Source organism: Adiantum capillus-veneris, chromosome 29, assembly GCF_014529385.1.
Source record: "Adiantum capillus-veneris isolate H3 chromosome 29, ASM1452938v2, whole genome shotgun sequence".
In the NCBI taxonomy this organism is placed as follows: domain Eukaryota; kingdom Viridiplantae; phylum Streptophyta; class Polypodiopsida; order Polypodiales; family Pteridaceae; genus Adiantum; species Adiantum capillus-veneris.
The window spans coordinates 75426180-75444980 of record NC_140959.1 but is presented as its reverse complement, the minus strand read 5'-3'; the positions used below and the strand labels follow the sequence as shown (position 1 = coordinate 75444980).

The 18801-nt window shown below is 40.4% G+C and overlaps 1 protein-coding gene across 1 annotated transcript in view; it reads right to left on the bottom strand.

Annotated features, from left to right (window-relative positions):
* The window catches only part of LOC147419424 (uncharacterized), a 98490-nt gene extending 79941 nt beyond the window's left edge, over positions 1–18549 (bottom strand). The window contains exon 1 of the mRNA XM_086505811.1: positions 17651–18549. Coding sequence (XP_086361937.1) covers positions 17651–18549 — 899 coding nt within the window. The remainder of the gene's footprint in view (positions 1–17650) is intronic.
* Positions 18550–18801: the final 252 nt, after the last annotated feature.

Here is an 18801-nt window from a genome sequence, read left to right as displayed (position 1 = left end):
TTTTTGTACGTAGCCATGGTAGATGCTAGGTTTGGAATTAAGTTTGAGCCAGGTGTGTGGAGGCTCGAACTCGAGCGTGCACACATTTTTGTAGTACATACCATGATAGAGGCCAGATATTTTTGAAAGTGCTTGTCATATCTAAAATCTCTATGTAGGTAGCTTGTTTCCACGTATAAATTCATTTTTCCATCTCTAACTGGAGCCAAATGTATGTTTCTTTCCTCCATAAAGGACACTAATTTTAACAAATTCTTAACTTTGCATTCAAAAAACTTGTTTAAAGAGGAGTTATTTCTAGAGGTAGCAAGCATCTAACTCCTTTCAATAGACCTCAAAGTGCCCTAGATTGAACTCATTAACGAGCATCAAACTCCTTTTAGATGACCTCCAAGTGCTCTAAAGTCCTCATTATATTATGACTAGAGCAGAGTTCATCACACTATTTAGAGAATATTATTAATTGATGGGCTTCTTGAAATAGCTAAAGTATATCAAAATGCAGATGCTATTAGAAAAACAAGGGAAATGAATTGAGTGTGTCTGCGAATAGATGATAAATCAAATTGCACAAAAATACTAAGTTTACGAGTGAAATTATAAAAAATGGGACTTGAATAATTCCCAAAATTCCTAAATATGTCTTATGGTGAGTTTTGTTGCCCATTTCAATTTCTCGGACCACTTGCCTTCATGATGCAAGTATAAGTGATTGCATTGAGGGAAAGGCCTTCCCTTTGCATTCGATTAAAGACACCCAAGGTTCTTTGCCACAACCCTATTGAGCAATGGAAAATCACTACATTATGCATACACCTCACCCACGGTAGTGCGGATCAAAAGTCCACCAGCATATACAATCAATGCGCTACAACAGATGACATTCTAGAGAAGATTCTTCTTGAGCACTTATTTCCCTTTTAACTGCACCATATTTGAGTACCTAGTTGAAGCAAGAAAATTGTTAGATGGCACACTGACTAGGACGACCAAACTGGTAGAACTGGCCCCAGGTGAAACTTCAATGGACAATATCTTGGCAACCAGGGCTCCAAATGGCGATTAGAAAAGACCAACATGCTCCACATGATGAGCACTTCAGAATGATGCATTCATGTGAATTTTGACCCTTCATCATCAATTGCCCAATCAGGCTCAGGTGTGCAAACCATCTCGACTTCAAACTGCCATAACTTCTTTACTATAACTCCAATTGACGAGCTGTAAAGAATAAGCATGGAGAGCACATCAAATGCTACAACTTTAGCCTATAAAACTACTTTTTGGAAACATCACTGCAACTCATCTTGCAAGAAATAGATCCATTTTTAGGCACCAGAACCCACATTTAGCATACATTTTGATCCTCTTACTGACATAACATCTGCTGACATTTTTCATAATTTTAGCAAACCTTGAATATGTATGCAGATTTGAATCTCACGCTATTCCCACAAAGCGGCATGACAATGCTTCCTTTGCTTGTCATGATTTCCACTAGCCACATACAGGAAATCTAGCCACATACGCATCACGATGCCCACTCGCATCAAGAGATTGACATTGAATCTCTTCGGTGAGAAACACACCAGCAACATCATTGAAAACTAGCTTGCCATTGGGTGCAGAATTGCTTATGGTTGTGTTGAAGGTATCCCATCCTATAGCAAACATAGCAAGAAAATGGCCTTCATATCATCATTGAAATTGAGACCTTTTGAAGTAAGCTGTGAATACATATTTTTGAACTCGTTCAAGTGAAAACTATCATTACTGCCTTCTTTCATGTTCATGTGCATCAATTTATTCATCAAGAAAACCTTGTTCAAGGAGTTGTTTCTATCCCATGCCTGGCATAGAGGATCCCATAAGTCTTTGGCGTTGGTCTTATCCATTATGGTAAAGTAAAGGGATTCACCAAGGTGAAGGTGAATGGTTCCCATAACATGCTTATTCAAGTCATCCCACTCATCATCAGTGTACGCATTCTCTCTTCTTTCATGCAAGGGTGCTATCAAGCCTTTGTTGATCAAAACATCTTGCATACGTTGTTGCCAACTGGCAAAGTTTAAACCATCAAACTTTTTGATGTAGTAATCTTCTCTTTCGGAAGCACTACTTGCAGCTATGAATCAAGAGAATGTAGCCAAAAACTTTATGGGCAAATTTCTCGAGATAATTTCAGTAGAGTTTCCCCTAGAACAAGAGCAAAAACTCAAACCAAAAGTAGTAAAATAATTATGTAAGAATAGCTAGAAGTGCCCAAAACGCAAAAAATGGACTCTCTGGGAAAATCCAACGGAGTCTCCTCTGTGCAGGGAGCAAACTCTCAAACCCAATAGGCCAAAATTAAGCACATAAACTGTTGAGAACAACCACTAGGCATAAACTGCTCAAAACCACTACTATGTGACTGCCAACTCGGCATCAAAATCACAAGAAACTTCCCAGATACTCATTCAAGTCGTCCCATTGATCATGAGTGTATGCATTCTCTCTTCTTTCATGCAAGGGTGCTATTAAGCCTTTGTTGATCAAAACATCTTGCATACGTTGTCACCAAATGGCAAAGTTTGAACCATCAAACTTTTTGATGTAGTACTTACTCGCAGCCATGACTCAAGAGAATGTAGCCAAAAACTTTATGACAAATTGCTTGAGATAATTTTGGTAGATTTTTCCCTAGAATTACAAGAGCGAAAACTCAAACCAGAAGTAGTAAAATAAATGTGTAAGAACAATTAGAAGTGTCAAGAACGCATAAAATGGACTCACTTGGAAAATACGACAAAGTCTCCTCTATATGGGGAGCAAAATCTCAAACTTGATAGACCAAAAGTAAGCACATAAACTGCTGAGAGCAACCACTAGGCATAAACTGCTCAAAACCGCTGTTGTGTGACTGCAAATTCGGCATCAAAATCACAAGAAACCACCCAGATACATATCCTATGGCAAGGATATCGTAAGAGGGGAACTCCTAACTATATCACCAAAGGTATCTCAAAATTTGAGAATACCCTAGCTCAAAGAAAACCTCATGCAACGACCCTCCAAAGGCTAATGCAAGCACAAGATGACTAGCCATAGTCGCAAAAAGGGCTCTTCCGGTCCAAGTCTCGAACTCTATTGTTCTACGTAAAAGACCTTCTTTACGTGAAGCCAATGGACCCTCAAAAATTACTTTCTACTCTCTTCTCCTTAGTTTCTCTCTCTCTCTCTCTCTCTCTCTCTCTCTCTCTCTCTCTCTCTCTCTCTCTCTCTTCCTCTCTTCCTATCTCTTTCTTCCCACCAAATAGGCATTAGGTTGGACATCTTTTAACAATACCGTATGAGACATGCAATGTGCAAAGTAATCCCTTGAACAAGGAGATATTATGAAGAGATGCTATGCAAGCACTCTAAAGAGCAACGAGCACTCTCGCACTGTACACAACAAAAAACAATGGCTACATTTACAACCATAACTATTTATCTATACTCAAAATGATGGTTACATTAGGTAATTGTATATATATTTATGTGTACACCATATATATTTTTATGAATGTATGTAGGCACTAAGTATGGGAGCACAACACTCGAAGGTTAGACGCTTCCTCTTGGGTATAGTCCTTTTCCAAACGTGGCGTTGGAGTCATTGATCCACTCATGCATGGATTATTGCAATGTACCTTTGGTTTTACCACGGTTGCAATTGTGATGATATCTAAAGAAGTGCCACTTGACCTTTCGTACTACTAGCCTCTACTTAGGTCTACTAGTATGTATATGCATCTACGTGCTTGCGTGCTAATATATTTGTGTACGTATTTATAGATGAGTGAGTAGAGGGGAAAGCTAAATCTCATACTTCTCTTTGTAATGTAGATGTCAGATAAGAGACCAACTGGTGGGGAGCATCCATCTGGCTCCTCTTTTGGTTGGTTCACATCTAGGTGGGCTCCCACCCGGGATGGACATCACCTGCAGTGGACCTGAGTCTTGAGGCAGTAAGAACAAGCAAATAAACAAAGATTTTTTCTAGCTAGTTATCCCTAAACCATGAGTGTCATAGGTTTATTTTTATTATTTGCAGGCACGGCCATCCTACACCTACTCTACTCAGGTTCCTCCACCGATCATAGATTTAGACCTACAGTGGGCTCTCTCTTTACAAGACTAGTACCTCCGTTAGATGAAGGGATTGTTTGGCAGCTACTCTTCACAACAACTTGCGACCTACGATCTTTCTCCACATTCCATACCATGGGGGAGTCAATGAGGGACTCCTTACCGCTAGAGCCTCACACCAATGGCACCTCAGTCTACAACCCCTTATAATCATCCTACTCCCCTTCCATCATAGGGTCCTACTCCCCTTCCATCATAGGGTTCCACTCCCATGGAATCACAGGGCCCTATGCCACTCCATTCCACTCATGCTTCATCAGAACACCATCAACGAACTTCCTCTAGCGGTGCGCGTCGACTCTCTTCTTAACACTAGAATGGTAACCTAACAAGACATAAAAGTGTCCTTTCAGGGTTTTGGGAAAATTTTCCAAAACCATAGTAGATCCACTCATTTTGAAAAATCCTTTCATGAGCTTATAGTTCAATAACTACTACATATAGAAAAAATGAGAAATTTGTAATTTTTCTCATCCCTTGGTCACTAAAAGCCTCCAAAGTTGATGGACCAGTGCATTTTGCCCAAAGCAGCAATTTCTTATGGTTGATTGCATATAAATAAGAGTGGGGATTTTTGTAGAACATGAGATAAAATTCCCCGTTAACTTCAATGGGTTGGTGACAAAAACATATGGTTGCTTTTACCTAACGAAATTTTTTTGGGCAAAAACAATACGTACAAAAAAGTTGCATTTTTGCCATTTTGCGGACCTATCATCAAAGTTTCTATAGTCACGCTCAATACAGATACTATATACATGTTTTCTTAGTTCCCTTTGGGCCTTTGGATTAAAAAGGATCCATGGAGCATGTCAAAAGGATAATGGATCTCTTACAATTGGAACCTTGGGGGAAATGATAAAGTGCTAAATACAGCAAACATGAAAAAACTGGGTTTAGCATTATGACCTCTAGAAACCCATAGAAACTACTCAATATCTAGCCAAGTTTGTAGTCTATGATTAGATATGGTTACTACCTACAAAATACACACAATTGGCTTAAGAAACTAGCAATATTGAGAAAGTTATACTTGCTACTCTAAAATGTATCGTATTCTTCAGCAATCAAAAAACTCAACCATCATCATATACTATATTATATAGCATAGTAGGTCCCCCAAAACTCAAGGAAGATTAGCTTTATGCTATACATTACACTTACACAATCAAAATTGAATTTGGATATCAGGAAATCCACCAAAAAAATCATAAAAGTGCTAATTTTAGCCAAAAAACAGGATTATGCAATTCTTGTAAATTGGTGATAACTTTCAATTTTAATACTTAGCTCTCCCTACAAGCATCAAAACATGTTGAGAACTATGAATGCCTAACCTCTAGCCATCGTAACGTCACAAACATGAAGTTTAGAATGGTATAGTTGCCAAAAATTGAAGAAAAAGCCAAAAACAGGACCCGTTTTTTCACACAGTTTAGGTTCAAAAATGTTGTGCAAGAGTAAGGTTAATGGTGAGATCGATACTCCAAAAAAATGCTAAGTTTGTTTCAGCTCATAAGGCAACTTTGTGGATATATAGCACCTAGAAATTCATTTTCATACTCTTCAAATAATTCAAGGAAAATGGTCACTTAATAGGACACAAAAGTGTCCAGGGACATAAAAGTGTCATGTTACCATTCTAGTGTTAAGGAAGCGAGCGCTGGGAGAGACAAAGCGGTGGTGGATCTTGTGGCTTTACTTGTTCTGATAGTGCTGGGAGAACAAAGTCCCCTATTTCAAAGCGTACCGCCCTTGACGTAGAGGACAAGGATACTGACGCACCTGTGCCAGACACTCATGGGCTCTACTACAGGGTGAAATATGGTAGGAGAGGTGGACTTCATTACATCACAGGGCATGGCATTTTGACTCCATCATCAAATTATTATACATTCAACATATAAGATTTGTTTTGTAAACTTTAAAGACCAACTACCCGATCATGCATGCTACATTGAGGATGTGCTGCATGCTAGATTTCCAAATGCCCCCAATCAACGTTTTTCACAACAATGGTTGGAGTGCTATATAAAAAAATTTGCAAAAAAAAAGCAGTCCAGTGTACGACACGCAGCAAGCAGCCAACCAAGTTAGAGATCCACACAAGAGCTATCATGGTGGTAACATGGCAGACGCGGCGTGGGAGTGGGCAATGCAAGAAAAGAGTGATCAGGCTGCAATGGACTCATCCTCCAGACAACAATGCAAAGCTCATGCCAGGAAAACTCCCATGCACTATAGCTCAGGAGGCAAGGTAAGGCTAAAAGGACAAATATGTAAGATCGACAAAATTATAACCGAAATTGGTGATTATAAAGATTATAGTTGACGATTTGTTATTTTTATTGCTAACTTAGGAAATATCACTCTTACTCGACCAACCAGAGAGATGGTCAAGTATCGGGAGCGCCATGCAAGATTTGATATTTTGTATCAATTGTTATGAGCTATTGATAAGTGTTTAATTTTGTTTGGGTTTATGTAGAGTCAAAGTGATCAAACGTGTGTGCCTCTGCACGACGACAAGAACGAGGAGGATTAGATGAAAAATATTTGTCCAAACTTTCCTAAAGTCCCAATGTGGCACAATGTATATACAACTATTTATATTTTATTTTTAACTTTTTTTAAATAGTTGATCTTTTTCACATTAAATTGTCAAGGTAATGTAAACTCAATTTCAATTCTCTGGTTTTTTTGTATGCTCTATCAAAAAACAGTTCATGTTTCATTGTTTTATGCAAGTATAAAATAAAACTGGGTGGCCCAAATGAGCACCTTTATTTTTGAATGGCCATTTAGCGATAATTAGCGTGATAATATTAGCGGCAATGACATGGTAATACCAATGGGTATATTACCGCAAATATTACTGTGATTATTGCTTTCAAACCACTACCGCGTTATGAGCTGCGATTATTGCCGCGCACACAATTTTTTCTCTCTCGATTTTCCTTTGTTTTTCCGTGGGAATGTTAGAGGTTATAGACTACTCCTCTTATTGTGAATGAGTACCATAACATTCATCTAATGGATTCATTCCTTGCATTGTATCCACCCTCATAATTACTATAATTATATAATTGTAAGCACTCTTTGCGATGGTAAGTAATTAACTGCCAATTTCTATGCAAAAAACGTATTATGTAATTATTATGTTCATCGCAAAGCTATGTTTGTGTGTGTGTGTGTGTGTGTGTGTGTGAGTGAGAGAGAGAGAGAGAGAGAGAGAGAGAGAGAGAGAGAGAGAGAGAGAGAGAGAGAGAGAGAGAGAGAGAGGATGCTATGCAAGCAACTAGAAGAGATGATGACAATGACGATAATGTTGATCATGGTGTTCTCATGAATGATATAATCAGCTAGTGGCCTATAATCTTGTGGGCATGTACAAATGGTTACATCTTTGAGGACATATGGACTTCACTTAGTCCCAAATGTTCCATGCCTCAACAAGTATACAAACACCCTTGCAAATTGTTACAATGGTTGGAACTTGCTGCATGTGTGGATAATTTGTTGCATTTAAGAATTACCTAATAATACACATGCTACATAGATGTACACACATATTTATGCAAGATAAGAGTTCCTTGGGATGATGCAAGATAGGAGTTTTATTGGAAATATCGAGCGATAGTGCTTTGAGAGGTTGAGAATTATCAGCTATTGAAAATATCACTATTATGCTTTTATGTCCAATCAAAATCTTGAGCTCAAATTATTGTGATCCTTTGCATGCTCTAATGACCACAAATTGCACCAATGCCCGTCAAGGCATGGATCATTAGCTCCATCATTAGGTATTATGCCACATCTTAGGACTCCATGCTTTGAAGGATATACTCAAGAGGCAGAAAGGAGGCTATTTTCAAAGAAAGTGAAGCCAGAGTTTGTCACAAAATTTTATCTTCTTTAAGGACACTTGTACAAGGATATGCTCAAAGAGAGAGTCAACAAAGATTTGTGACTATTTTCAAGTGCAATAACCTAAGCTTGCATCTACAAGGAATTTGACCTTATGTAAGGAGATGATACATGCAAAAAAACCTATCACAAATCACAAGTCAAGGGTGACCAAATAAAAATATTTTTTTTGATAATGTGATTGAAGGTTTGTTGTGTGGTATGATATGCATGTCATATTGCTACTTGGAATCTAGTTTGGTTTTGAGGTCTCTTGAGTTTATTTTCTAGGTTACTTTGAGACTATGGAAGACATGTTTTTTGCTATTCTTTAGAATATGATGATCAATCAAAACTAATTAGAAATAGTGTTTTCTTTAAAGTTATAGTTTAGACTAATAAGAGATGTACATGAGCATGCATTCCCACAAGCAAAGATGTGTATACATCCTACATTTGATTGTTTGTTGGTGATTAAAGGAATACACAATCTAATATAGACTTTTCTCATGCCACACTAATATTTGAAGATATTGTTAGTGTAATACAAGAGTTAAAAAGCTCAAAAATATGTTTCACTTCCAAAATCTCAAAAACAAAATCTCGCAAATATAAAATCCCCCCTGTGAAAGCACTCCCAAGCTCCTCTAAGCTTGACTCCTTGCAATGCTGCTCGATTTTTTGCATTCGGTTCTTCTCGCCTTGCTAAGCTTGTAGCTCTCTTGCTTGATTTTTAGTGCTCAAGCTTCTTTGCTCGGCTCCTATAGAGCTTGCCAAAACTCCCAATCCCTTGCTGGACGGGGATCGTTGTGCATGCAGGAAAGCCGGGGCTCGGGTGCCATGCTCCTGAGCACTAATACCACTTGATGGAGATGGGAGTGCAGGATGCAAGAGAGGGAAGGAGAGAAAGGGAGGAAGGAGAAGAACATACATGATGTTTTGGTGGATCTCTATAGAGCACGTCTCACTATCTCCTTATTGACATTATGACAATGAATAAGAGTATGGGGAGTCGGCCATTGCCTTTAGGAGATCACTTGCCCCAAAACCCTTACAATTCCCATCCCATGGGTCTAAATGACACAAGGAGTAATTGTCCCAACGGCGAGGGGAGCACTCATATGTGGAAGAGAGAAGGGATTGGAAAGGTGAGGTTGGCCAAGTGTTAGTTCATATACAAAGTGGACATGTAACTAGTTGAAGAGGGGGGTTTCTAAAAATAGGAGATAAGAAATTTTTTAAACTAGTTTTGGAGTAGGCTCAAAAAATGAGGGAGAATGTGTTTTTTTTTTTTCTCTTTTTTTATGGGAAGGGGGACACTATTTGTGAAGAGGGGAGGATTTCCTCATGTGAGGAACACGTGCAGAGATATGTGCATGTGTGCATGTGGGGATGGAGAGATGTAGGAGAGACTGTGTGTGGGTAGAGTAGAGGGGCCATAAGCAACCCTCACTCCTATTTGATTTAAATGTGTATAAAGAATAAGGTAAGGGTCAGTGGGTGACAGTCAGTAGATGTTCGTCATGGGACCTACTAGCTAAACTAGTATTATGTACAAGAAAATAGGTGAGAGACTCTCTTAACCTATGCCCACTAGCGCGGTCACTCAATCTACATGTAGTCATATCAGCTCTAGTGATAGATGAGCATATGTATACATGCTAGAGCCTGTATGAAAATTTTATAGAAAACTTTGTATGGTTTGCATATCTCCTCAATGCATCATGCTAGTGTCAGTCATCATACAACTGACACTCCTTGCTGCAAAGTCTCCCATTCTAGTTGCTAGGTTGGGCCTTGACACTAGTTAGTCATACATGAGATACCTAAACACTGAGAAAATCTATGCAAACTTGGCTGTACTAGCCTCTTTTAGTGCTATTTGCATACATTACATCATCTACATTACTCGTCAAGTATGGATGTGCGGCTACGTCCCTCTCATCCATAGGAAGTATCCACTCATCGACCTCTAGCATGAGCATATCAAATAACTCCATCTTTGTCAAAGTTTGCATGTGTCTCTAGGGAGCATACCTGCTCTACTACTATCGGTCCAAACTCTAATTACACATTGTGTCTTACTAGATCTCTTTCTCTCTGCCTTTACCTCTGCAAAGTCCACTCACATGTCTTGCAAAACATTTCTCTCATGATCATGGTGGAGATCATTCATGAGCGAGAGACATGTCTTGTCTCTCGCTCATCGCATGCCAACAAAAAAATCAGTACTATGCCATCTTATATCTCAAATACATGTGTAGGTTATACCAAGCCACTCCGGGCTCCCCTAGAAATCACTAGTGATCAAGCAATGAATCTAGAAAGACTGCTCTCCAAGACGTATTTGACACCCAAAATCTGCTAACTATCTCAATAAGATCAATCTCTATCTCAGTTGAGAAAAATACCACACATGTTGTAGTATATAGGATCCAACACTAGGTAATGGCAAGCAAACACCTCCTATAGCTGCATGTCCAATGCCAAGCCATTGGCCAAGTGCACACAACCAAAGAGCCCACTAGACAAAGCTAAACCACAATGTGTTGTGAAAATTGCACCCTCATCTAGAAACCAATGGGAAGAAGTGCCACCTCTTGAAGACACATAAGCAAGAGGAATGCTAAAGGTAAATGTGACATCACTATCATTGGCATACTGTCAAAGCCACATTTTCATCTTGCATACATCACTCTTGTTGCCTCGTATGCTGAAAGTCATGATGGCTAATGTGCCCTATGTGACCACAATGCCAACAACACAAGTATATGGATGAATGAGACCTCTATCTCTCACAAGTCATGTCTATAGAATGTGAAACATTAGAGAGTTGGAATGGGGGGCACATACAATTACCTAGATATAGCTAAGGGCATTCATAGCACCCCTATCCTCTCAAAAACACCTTCAAAAGACGGTGAGAGAGGATTTTTTGAGATGGGGCTCAACTCAAGGCTCCCACCAGACAACCACTCCGTGAGACCCTACACACGCATATTTCTTAGGGGCACCACCCTCTTTTATGGAGAAAGAAGTAAACCAAAACAAACCATATACAACACACACACACACACACACACACACACACACACCTTCCTTATGTGCTTCAACACAAAATGCCCTTTAACCATTCAACACACACTCCTTAAGCAATCCCTTTGAACACTGCACAAACTCACATGCAAAGATTGACCTTCACCATATTAGTGCTCATATACTTCTAAGAAAAGCAAGCACAAAACCTCAAACGTCAAAACTCAAAACACCATAATGCACAAATACTTGACAACTCCTTTCCTTTCCCAAAAGAAGAAACTACTTACACACATAAGGCGGCATGCATAGAGAGCTCTTCTCCATCTATGCAGCCCCAAGACTTACTTACACACAACATAAGGAGAGAAGCCAAGAAAATAGACACCATGGTGCACAAAAAACTTTCTCAACAAACAAGAAACCCAATGAGCACAAAATATGAGAAGCTGCCAAGATAGGCTTACCAATTTTACATGCGTTTAGAGCAAAAGTGTGACGACGACACCCCAATTGCAACAATTTGTTGATCAAACCATGAGATAGATCATTGAACTTGATATCCTTGCTCTCATATAGAATCTACAATCCTTATTTAGGGATGAGTATGATAAGAGAAATGTTTGCAAGAGAATGGTAGCAATAGCATATTGATGCTCTCTCTATGGTGCCGCTTATGATAGCGAGCTTAGGAAATGGATAGGGAGACCAGAGGAGAGAGAGATTAGGGCTTCCCTAACCTTAGAGGAGCTTATTTGCAGAAATGGAGTAGGTGTGTGTATTTTTGTGCTTGCCAAAGGGCCTTTTTATAGCTGTACAAGACCTTGGGTTAGGTTAAACTTGAATAGGGTAGGTAATTAACTATAGTTAGGTTCCCTTTTGACCATTCCTTCAATTATGCAAATAAGGGACTTATTTTTTCATTAAAAATAGCCTTTTAAGTCGTGGAGGCTCCATAAGGGTTGATAATGTATGTGGGCCCCACCATGATGTCCCTCCAGTGGCTCCTGCAGAGTGTCCCCATCCTGTTTGTTGTGTCTCTAGAAGCATCTTGAGCCGACCCCTCCACATGCAAGTGGTTTTTAACTCCCCATTGGTATTCTAGAATGTTGGAGAAGTCAAGAAAACTTTTCACCTTTGTGGTTTACCTGATTGTAACTTTGACCTGCAGTAACAGTGTCCGCAACACCTTGTTTTCACCATAACTTTCAGCTTGTAACTCAGAATTGGGTGTTGTAAAAGGAAAAGTTGACCTTCTCAAAGTGTTTAAGCTGATTTTGGAGTGTTGCTCAAGTATACCCATGAGCTAAGGCGTTCAAGATGCATCCAAAACACCTTTTGAACCAAGTCTCCTTGTAGGGGGCCCTTTAGCATGCATCCAAGGTGTAGCATGCTTTTTCAAAAGAGAATCCACCTTAAACAAATGAGGTAGGCTCCAATAAAGTTTGATTTATTAGGGATATACATTATATTTAAGATTTGTTGACCAACACAAGTAAATGATCCAAGAGTTGGGTCACATAGTGGTGGGGAAGGGAAGGCCTACAAGGTTAACCCTACCCGTGAGAGAAGATGGGTAAGATAAGTGCCCATAAATTATTTATTTACAAATTATGGGATGTAGATAGCTATTTAAATTAGTAAAGGTATTTAGTTAAAAGAATATGCAGTAAAAAACTAAGAGAGTAGAATTAAGTTTACTATTTACATTTAGCATGAAGAGAGAAATATGATGTAAATGCATAAAGATCTAAGAAGGGTAAGGACGTGTTTGTATGGAAAAAGGCTATTACGGAAAGAGAGAATGAACACTAGGTTAAAACTTTGATAAAAAAATATATACATTTGAGTAGAAATGTAGTTCAAATGCAAGGTTACCATTTAACGCTACTCAACGGAATCAACACTCAGAGGCTACAACTTGCAGACCCCTCAACACACTCATGCTAGTAAGAATGCCAATTAACTCACACACATAATCAATGCTCATTTTGACACACCCAACACACACCGTAACTCATATTTTCACTCCCTTTTCACCACAAAACGGGTCGTGGGCAGACCTCTGTCGACACTGACACACGCAAAGAGCAAGAGAAAAGAGAGGGGAAGGGGAAAACAACACTAGAACAGGGGAAATGACGTTCAATTTCTTAGTCAGCACAGGTACAATCATCCAAGTGCCACAAATCGAGAGCTCATACAAAAAAAACCACCTCCAAAACTCGCACTTGTCTCTTTGTACTCCACTATTCAAGAACCCGAAAGAAGCCCTTCAAATGACTACAAAAAGGGGGGTTTATAAGAGCCCATGGCCCATTTTTAGAAATTTTTAATATGATTGGGCCCTCTAGGAGCTTTATTTAGCCACTCTCACTAGCTTGGAACTCTAGAATCAACTTCTCTCACTCTCCTTCACACTACACCATACTTGAGCTTGATGAGAGCGGGGGAACTAGCCCTCCTCCCACTTTGTCCTCAAAAGTGTTGGGTGCCAATGGCCTGTGTGAAACGGCCCTGAATCAAGTGCACTCTACAATTTCATCACTGTGTGCCACCCCACTTGTCCGCGAGCTCCACACGAGCGTGTGCCACCGGCGCCACCAGGGATGGCTGCATCGCTGCCTGTAGGCTATAGCACCTACCCGAGGATGACAAAGGCGCCCTCCATATCCACGCCAATGGAGAGCTTCCCTCACTCCTTTGAGTTTCTTATGAATGCTACTTTCTCTAGGATATTTAGTGTGCTCCATTGATTTTAAGTAGCACCTACGGGAAAATTTCACCCGCCACATGGAATTCTCCACTTGCTTGGCCCCTTTGGGTTACTAAAAACTACCATAATGAACCTTAGAGAACCAATTTTTTCCCTACAACTTTGGAGAGCCACCATCCATTGCTTGGATACCCGCTATTTGAGCCAAAAAATGCTAGCAAAAGCCCTTAACCCGAACGCGGCACTACTCAATCCTCGTTACACTTGAACCTTGCCGAGGTCACAAACGGAGGGTACGAAAGCCGCAAGAAATCATCTACAACCGCCCCTAAGACAACTGTCTCAGTATTGACCAGCCATAACTTGGCAGCCACATCTCCGATTGTCAAGTCATCAAATCTTGTCATCTTTGTACAATGCATACTCCCCTGTGGAACCTGGTCGAAGCTCAAAAATTCGCCAGATGACATGACTTCCAATGCTACCAAGTGGGCACAGACGGGGCCTCCTTGCAATTATTCAATTGACCATAACTTACCCTGTAGATCTCCGATTGAAGATCCAAAAACACGAACATGATCCACAACTTGAGCTCTATAACCCTATCCACTTTCACCAGCTCTAACCATATGCCCATACCTCCCTTGTCAGTTGAGAATTTGCAAGACCTTCCAAATTTGGAGAGATCTATCTTTCACATTGTGGCTTCGTTTGATGAGCCATCTAGACAAGCATCTAGAGCATCTCAACCACTGCATTCACAAGCATTATCCCTGCACTTTGGACACTTTAATTGACCATCCCATTTGGCACATGTGGATCCTTCTTGGCCTAAAAACCCGTATTAGACATACATTCCCGTCAACAATTTCTTCCCCAGGGCCTTCATACTTGCTTAGTCCCTTTGCCCTACACCTCTATGCACCCATAACACTTCCTAGCACCACTCCCACATTCAACTAACTTTGCATGTACCATTATTGCCCACCCCCTCTTTGATCATTTATGTTTGACTACTTGAAAAAATTGCCACCGGAACAAGCAACTAAAGGCATTCATATAGTCATAACCATATGTACAGGCTATGTACAAAGGTTCAATTCTATGCTCACTGCATGCTCAAAAACCACTCCTCTGTCAAAGGATAACTTGAGTTGCACACCATTTACCTTGTTCCTAAGAAGCTTATCATTGGGTCTCACCAGCAAATAGGTCCCATTTAAAAAGTCCTTTTTCACTTTGCATGGACCCATCCAATTCTTCTTGAAATTATTCTAAAAGGTGAAGTCCAAGTAGCTCTCATACTTCTTCACCTGGTATCCTTCTTCTATCTTCTTGTCTGGTAGACTCTTGTTGACTTTAGCCACCTAATTCTCTCGTTGCTTCACATTGTAGCCTGTTGCTGCTTCCCTATCCATTTGCAATGCTTCAAGGACAACCATCCTATCATGTAAGACCTCCTATGGATGTTACCATATACATGTGATAGTGATGTGCATGAACACACTAGGACCGCCGGGGCATTTTTTCCCTCTTTAGGAGGTTTTTTCCCCCGAGCATTGTATATACGCCCATCACTCTAGGGCTATCTATCTTTCCATTACACACTAAGTAACACACTCTCTATTGTGTGCCTTGAGATTCCTTCTTCTTTTCCAAGTTGCTTGCGTTTCTTTGCAACCCTAATTCCAACAATTGATATCAGAGCAGGTTACGTCCTCCCAAGCTTAGTCATCAACTGCTCCAGCACACACCTGCTCACTTTCTGCGATCACAGTGAGGTTTGGCGAGCGTTTGTAGGTTGACAAATATTTTGAGTGATCTCGTAGAGCTCAGTGTGCTCAGATTTTTGATCCGGGCTCATTTCAACCTCCGTTTCCACTACATGCAGGTTTGCACAGGCTATTTTGTCATTTTGTGCAGAATATCTGTTAGTGCCGTTTTTTGCATAATAGGTGCCTTACAGGCTTCTAGGGTTTGTGCTATATAGCACGTGTTGTTCCTACTTTGTTTCTCCTCTTTTTGGGTAGTTTTCAGACCAGGTGCAACATTTACCATGATTGACAACAACATAGATGTGTTCAAGATGTTTGCTGGTGAGGACAGGTTGGATGGGGACAATTACCCTATGTGGGCTTACATGATGCAGCATGTTCTTGTGTCAAAGGGCATCTAGAATATTATGCAGGGCATTGATGTACGTCCTGGTTTTGAGGATGCAGGTGATGTTGAGGATGTTGCAGGTCTTGCTACAAGGATTGATGCTATTAGAGTTGTTGCCTACGGTAGAACAAGATCGTTGGGATGTAAAGGATGCGCAGGCTCATACATTGATTGCGTTGTCTCTGAAGCACACCATTGTTCCTCACATCCGTTCAGCAAAATCTACACAACAGGCTTAGGATATTTTGGCTGGTCTTTATGCAAGCCGCAATGAGGGTAAAATTGCTTTGCTGCGTAAAGAGTTGGAGTCGAAGATTATGCATGAGGAAGATGATATGGACACTTTCCTTGCTAGTGTCAAGGATATCAATGAGCAAATTATTTTTGCAAGTGAAGTCATTTCAAACAATTCCTTTGTGCAGACTGTTCTTGATGCCCTACCAGATTCTTACTAGACTTTTGCTAGTACTTGGAGACTTATGACCCAAGGAAATCCAGAAGTTGTCAAGTTTGATGCATTATGCACATTGTTGTTGCAAGAGTCACTTTCTAGAAAAAATAGGTCTAGACAGCGTGCAGTTGAATATGCTTTTATTGCTTCTGAAAGAAAGGATGGTATAGCAATGCACTTTACATGTTGGCTTGTTTTATCCCCAGGGGGGATCATTGCCGCCAGACTTACATTCTTTTTCGAACTAAGATTGGGCTGGTTGTTTTGACAAGCGAGTGTCCACAAGTGGTTTTTGTTTCATGCTTGGCAATTCATGTATATCATGGTTGAGCAAGAAGCAACCTACTGTGGCCACTTCAAGTTGTGAGGCTGAGTACAGGGCAGTCTTCACAGCTATGGTTGAGTGTGTATGGCTCAGACGCTATCGGGGGATTTGTGTTCGAAAGGTGAGCCGAGAAGGCGCGGTGCCTCTCTCTCTGAGAGGTGTGAGGAAGACACTTGCAGTAGACACAATGAATGTAGACAAAGCTTGAAATTAACATCTTGAACAAGATCCCGAATCAAGACAGATGTGCTGCTTACATTCTTTAAACTCCTTCCATGATTAGAGTGGCTAGGAAGCTTGGATGAGAGTGGGCTATGGAAGCTTTTTTTTTCCTCCCCGCTAATAGAGCCCAGCACAAAAACTTAAATATCTCATAATCGGTGCAGAATTAGCCCCTGTGCGTGAGACGCAAAAACGCTCAAAACGCGGCCCGTTTTGTCCAGAATCCTGTTTTAGAAAACTTTTCCAGAATAGGACATTTTCGGCCTCCCTCATGCAGAGATGTGAAGTCTCTCACACACTTTCCTTTTTACCACTGACCACATGTCTTCCTCTACCCAAGTTGCCTTATATGTCCTAAGAGCCCTTTCACATGTAAAACCTTTTCTTCAAGCATAAAATCTCTACGTTTAAGCCTTCATAACCACATAAAGCATACACTTTCTGGATCTTCTTGCTTGTTTTTGAGCCCTGGTCATTGCTCAATAAATGTGTGAGCTTCAAATAGACTTCTTCTACTTTTCTTTACTCTTTTTTTCCATCATGGAAGCGGAGCGGCACGACATTCACCCCCTCTAAACCTGCACAGCCTCCGGTCTGTGCCAATAGCACTTAATCGGCTTCATTAAAATCATCATCAGACATATCATCTGATGTATACATAACATGATCCTCTAAAGGTGGATCTGAATGGGAATCTTCAAGAACAATCTCGCCTTCTCGCTTTTTGAATAGCTTGATCCGTTTCCCTGCAATAGGCACTTTGAGCATAGTGCCATCAAGTTCACATAATTGATATGTTGCATTATCAAAAACATGTAGAACCACATATGGTCCAAACCACCGTTTAACCATTTTTCGCATAGCAGTATATTGGTTCTCCAAGCTACTGTCATAGACAAGTACCCAGTCACTGTCTTTGATAGCATGTGGTCGTAATCTATGCTTACCATCAAATGCTGCCTTATTCTTCAATCTTGCTTCTTTAAGCTTCTCTTTAGCCTGTTCAATGTCCTCTTGACGCCTCTCAAGCTGGTGAATACGTAGAGCAAGCAAGTCTTCATTAGACATACCTTCTTCCCATGGCATTATGGTCCAAGTCATAATTGCTTCCTCTATAGGCATAATGGGTTTTTGTCCATGCATCAATTCGAACGGCATAAATCTTGTAACAGAACTGTGTGTAGTGCAATCAGCCCATAAAACAAATGGCAAGAGTTTAGGCCAATCACCAATATGTCCTTCACATGACTTTGCTAAAGCTTTAACAATAGGCGGATGTCCTCTTTCACTTTTCCCATTACCTTTTGGATTATATGCTGTAGTGAGAGCGAGTTTAATACCCATACGAGCAAAAAACTCTCGAGCTTCATCTGCATCCAGCTCTCCTCTATCTGCAGTAATCCTGCCAGCACATCCATACCTGGAGATAACATCTTCAAGCAAGAACTTGCATACTGAACTGGTAGCTTTGGTGCGCAAAGCTCTGCCTTCAACCTGATTAGTAAGATCTTCCCTGGCAAGAACAATATATCTCATCTGCCACACTCCTACTGGCATTGTAATAAGGTCCACCACCCACTTATAATGCATAGCCAGCAGATAGGTGGGATGCAATTCATCTCTATGTCACACATTAGAGTACTGTTGACATATTAAGCATGATTCCACAAATTGAACCACATATTTGTACATACCTCTCCACCAATATCGGTCTTTAATCTTGACAAAGGTTGCCCAGACTCCTCTGTGTCCGGCCCATAGACTTTCATGAAAGTCTTTAATTACCTGCTGTTGAGTTGCTTTGTCGCA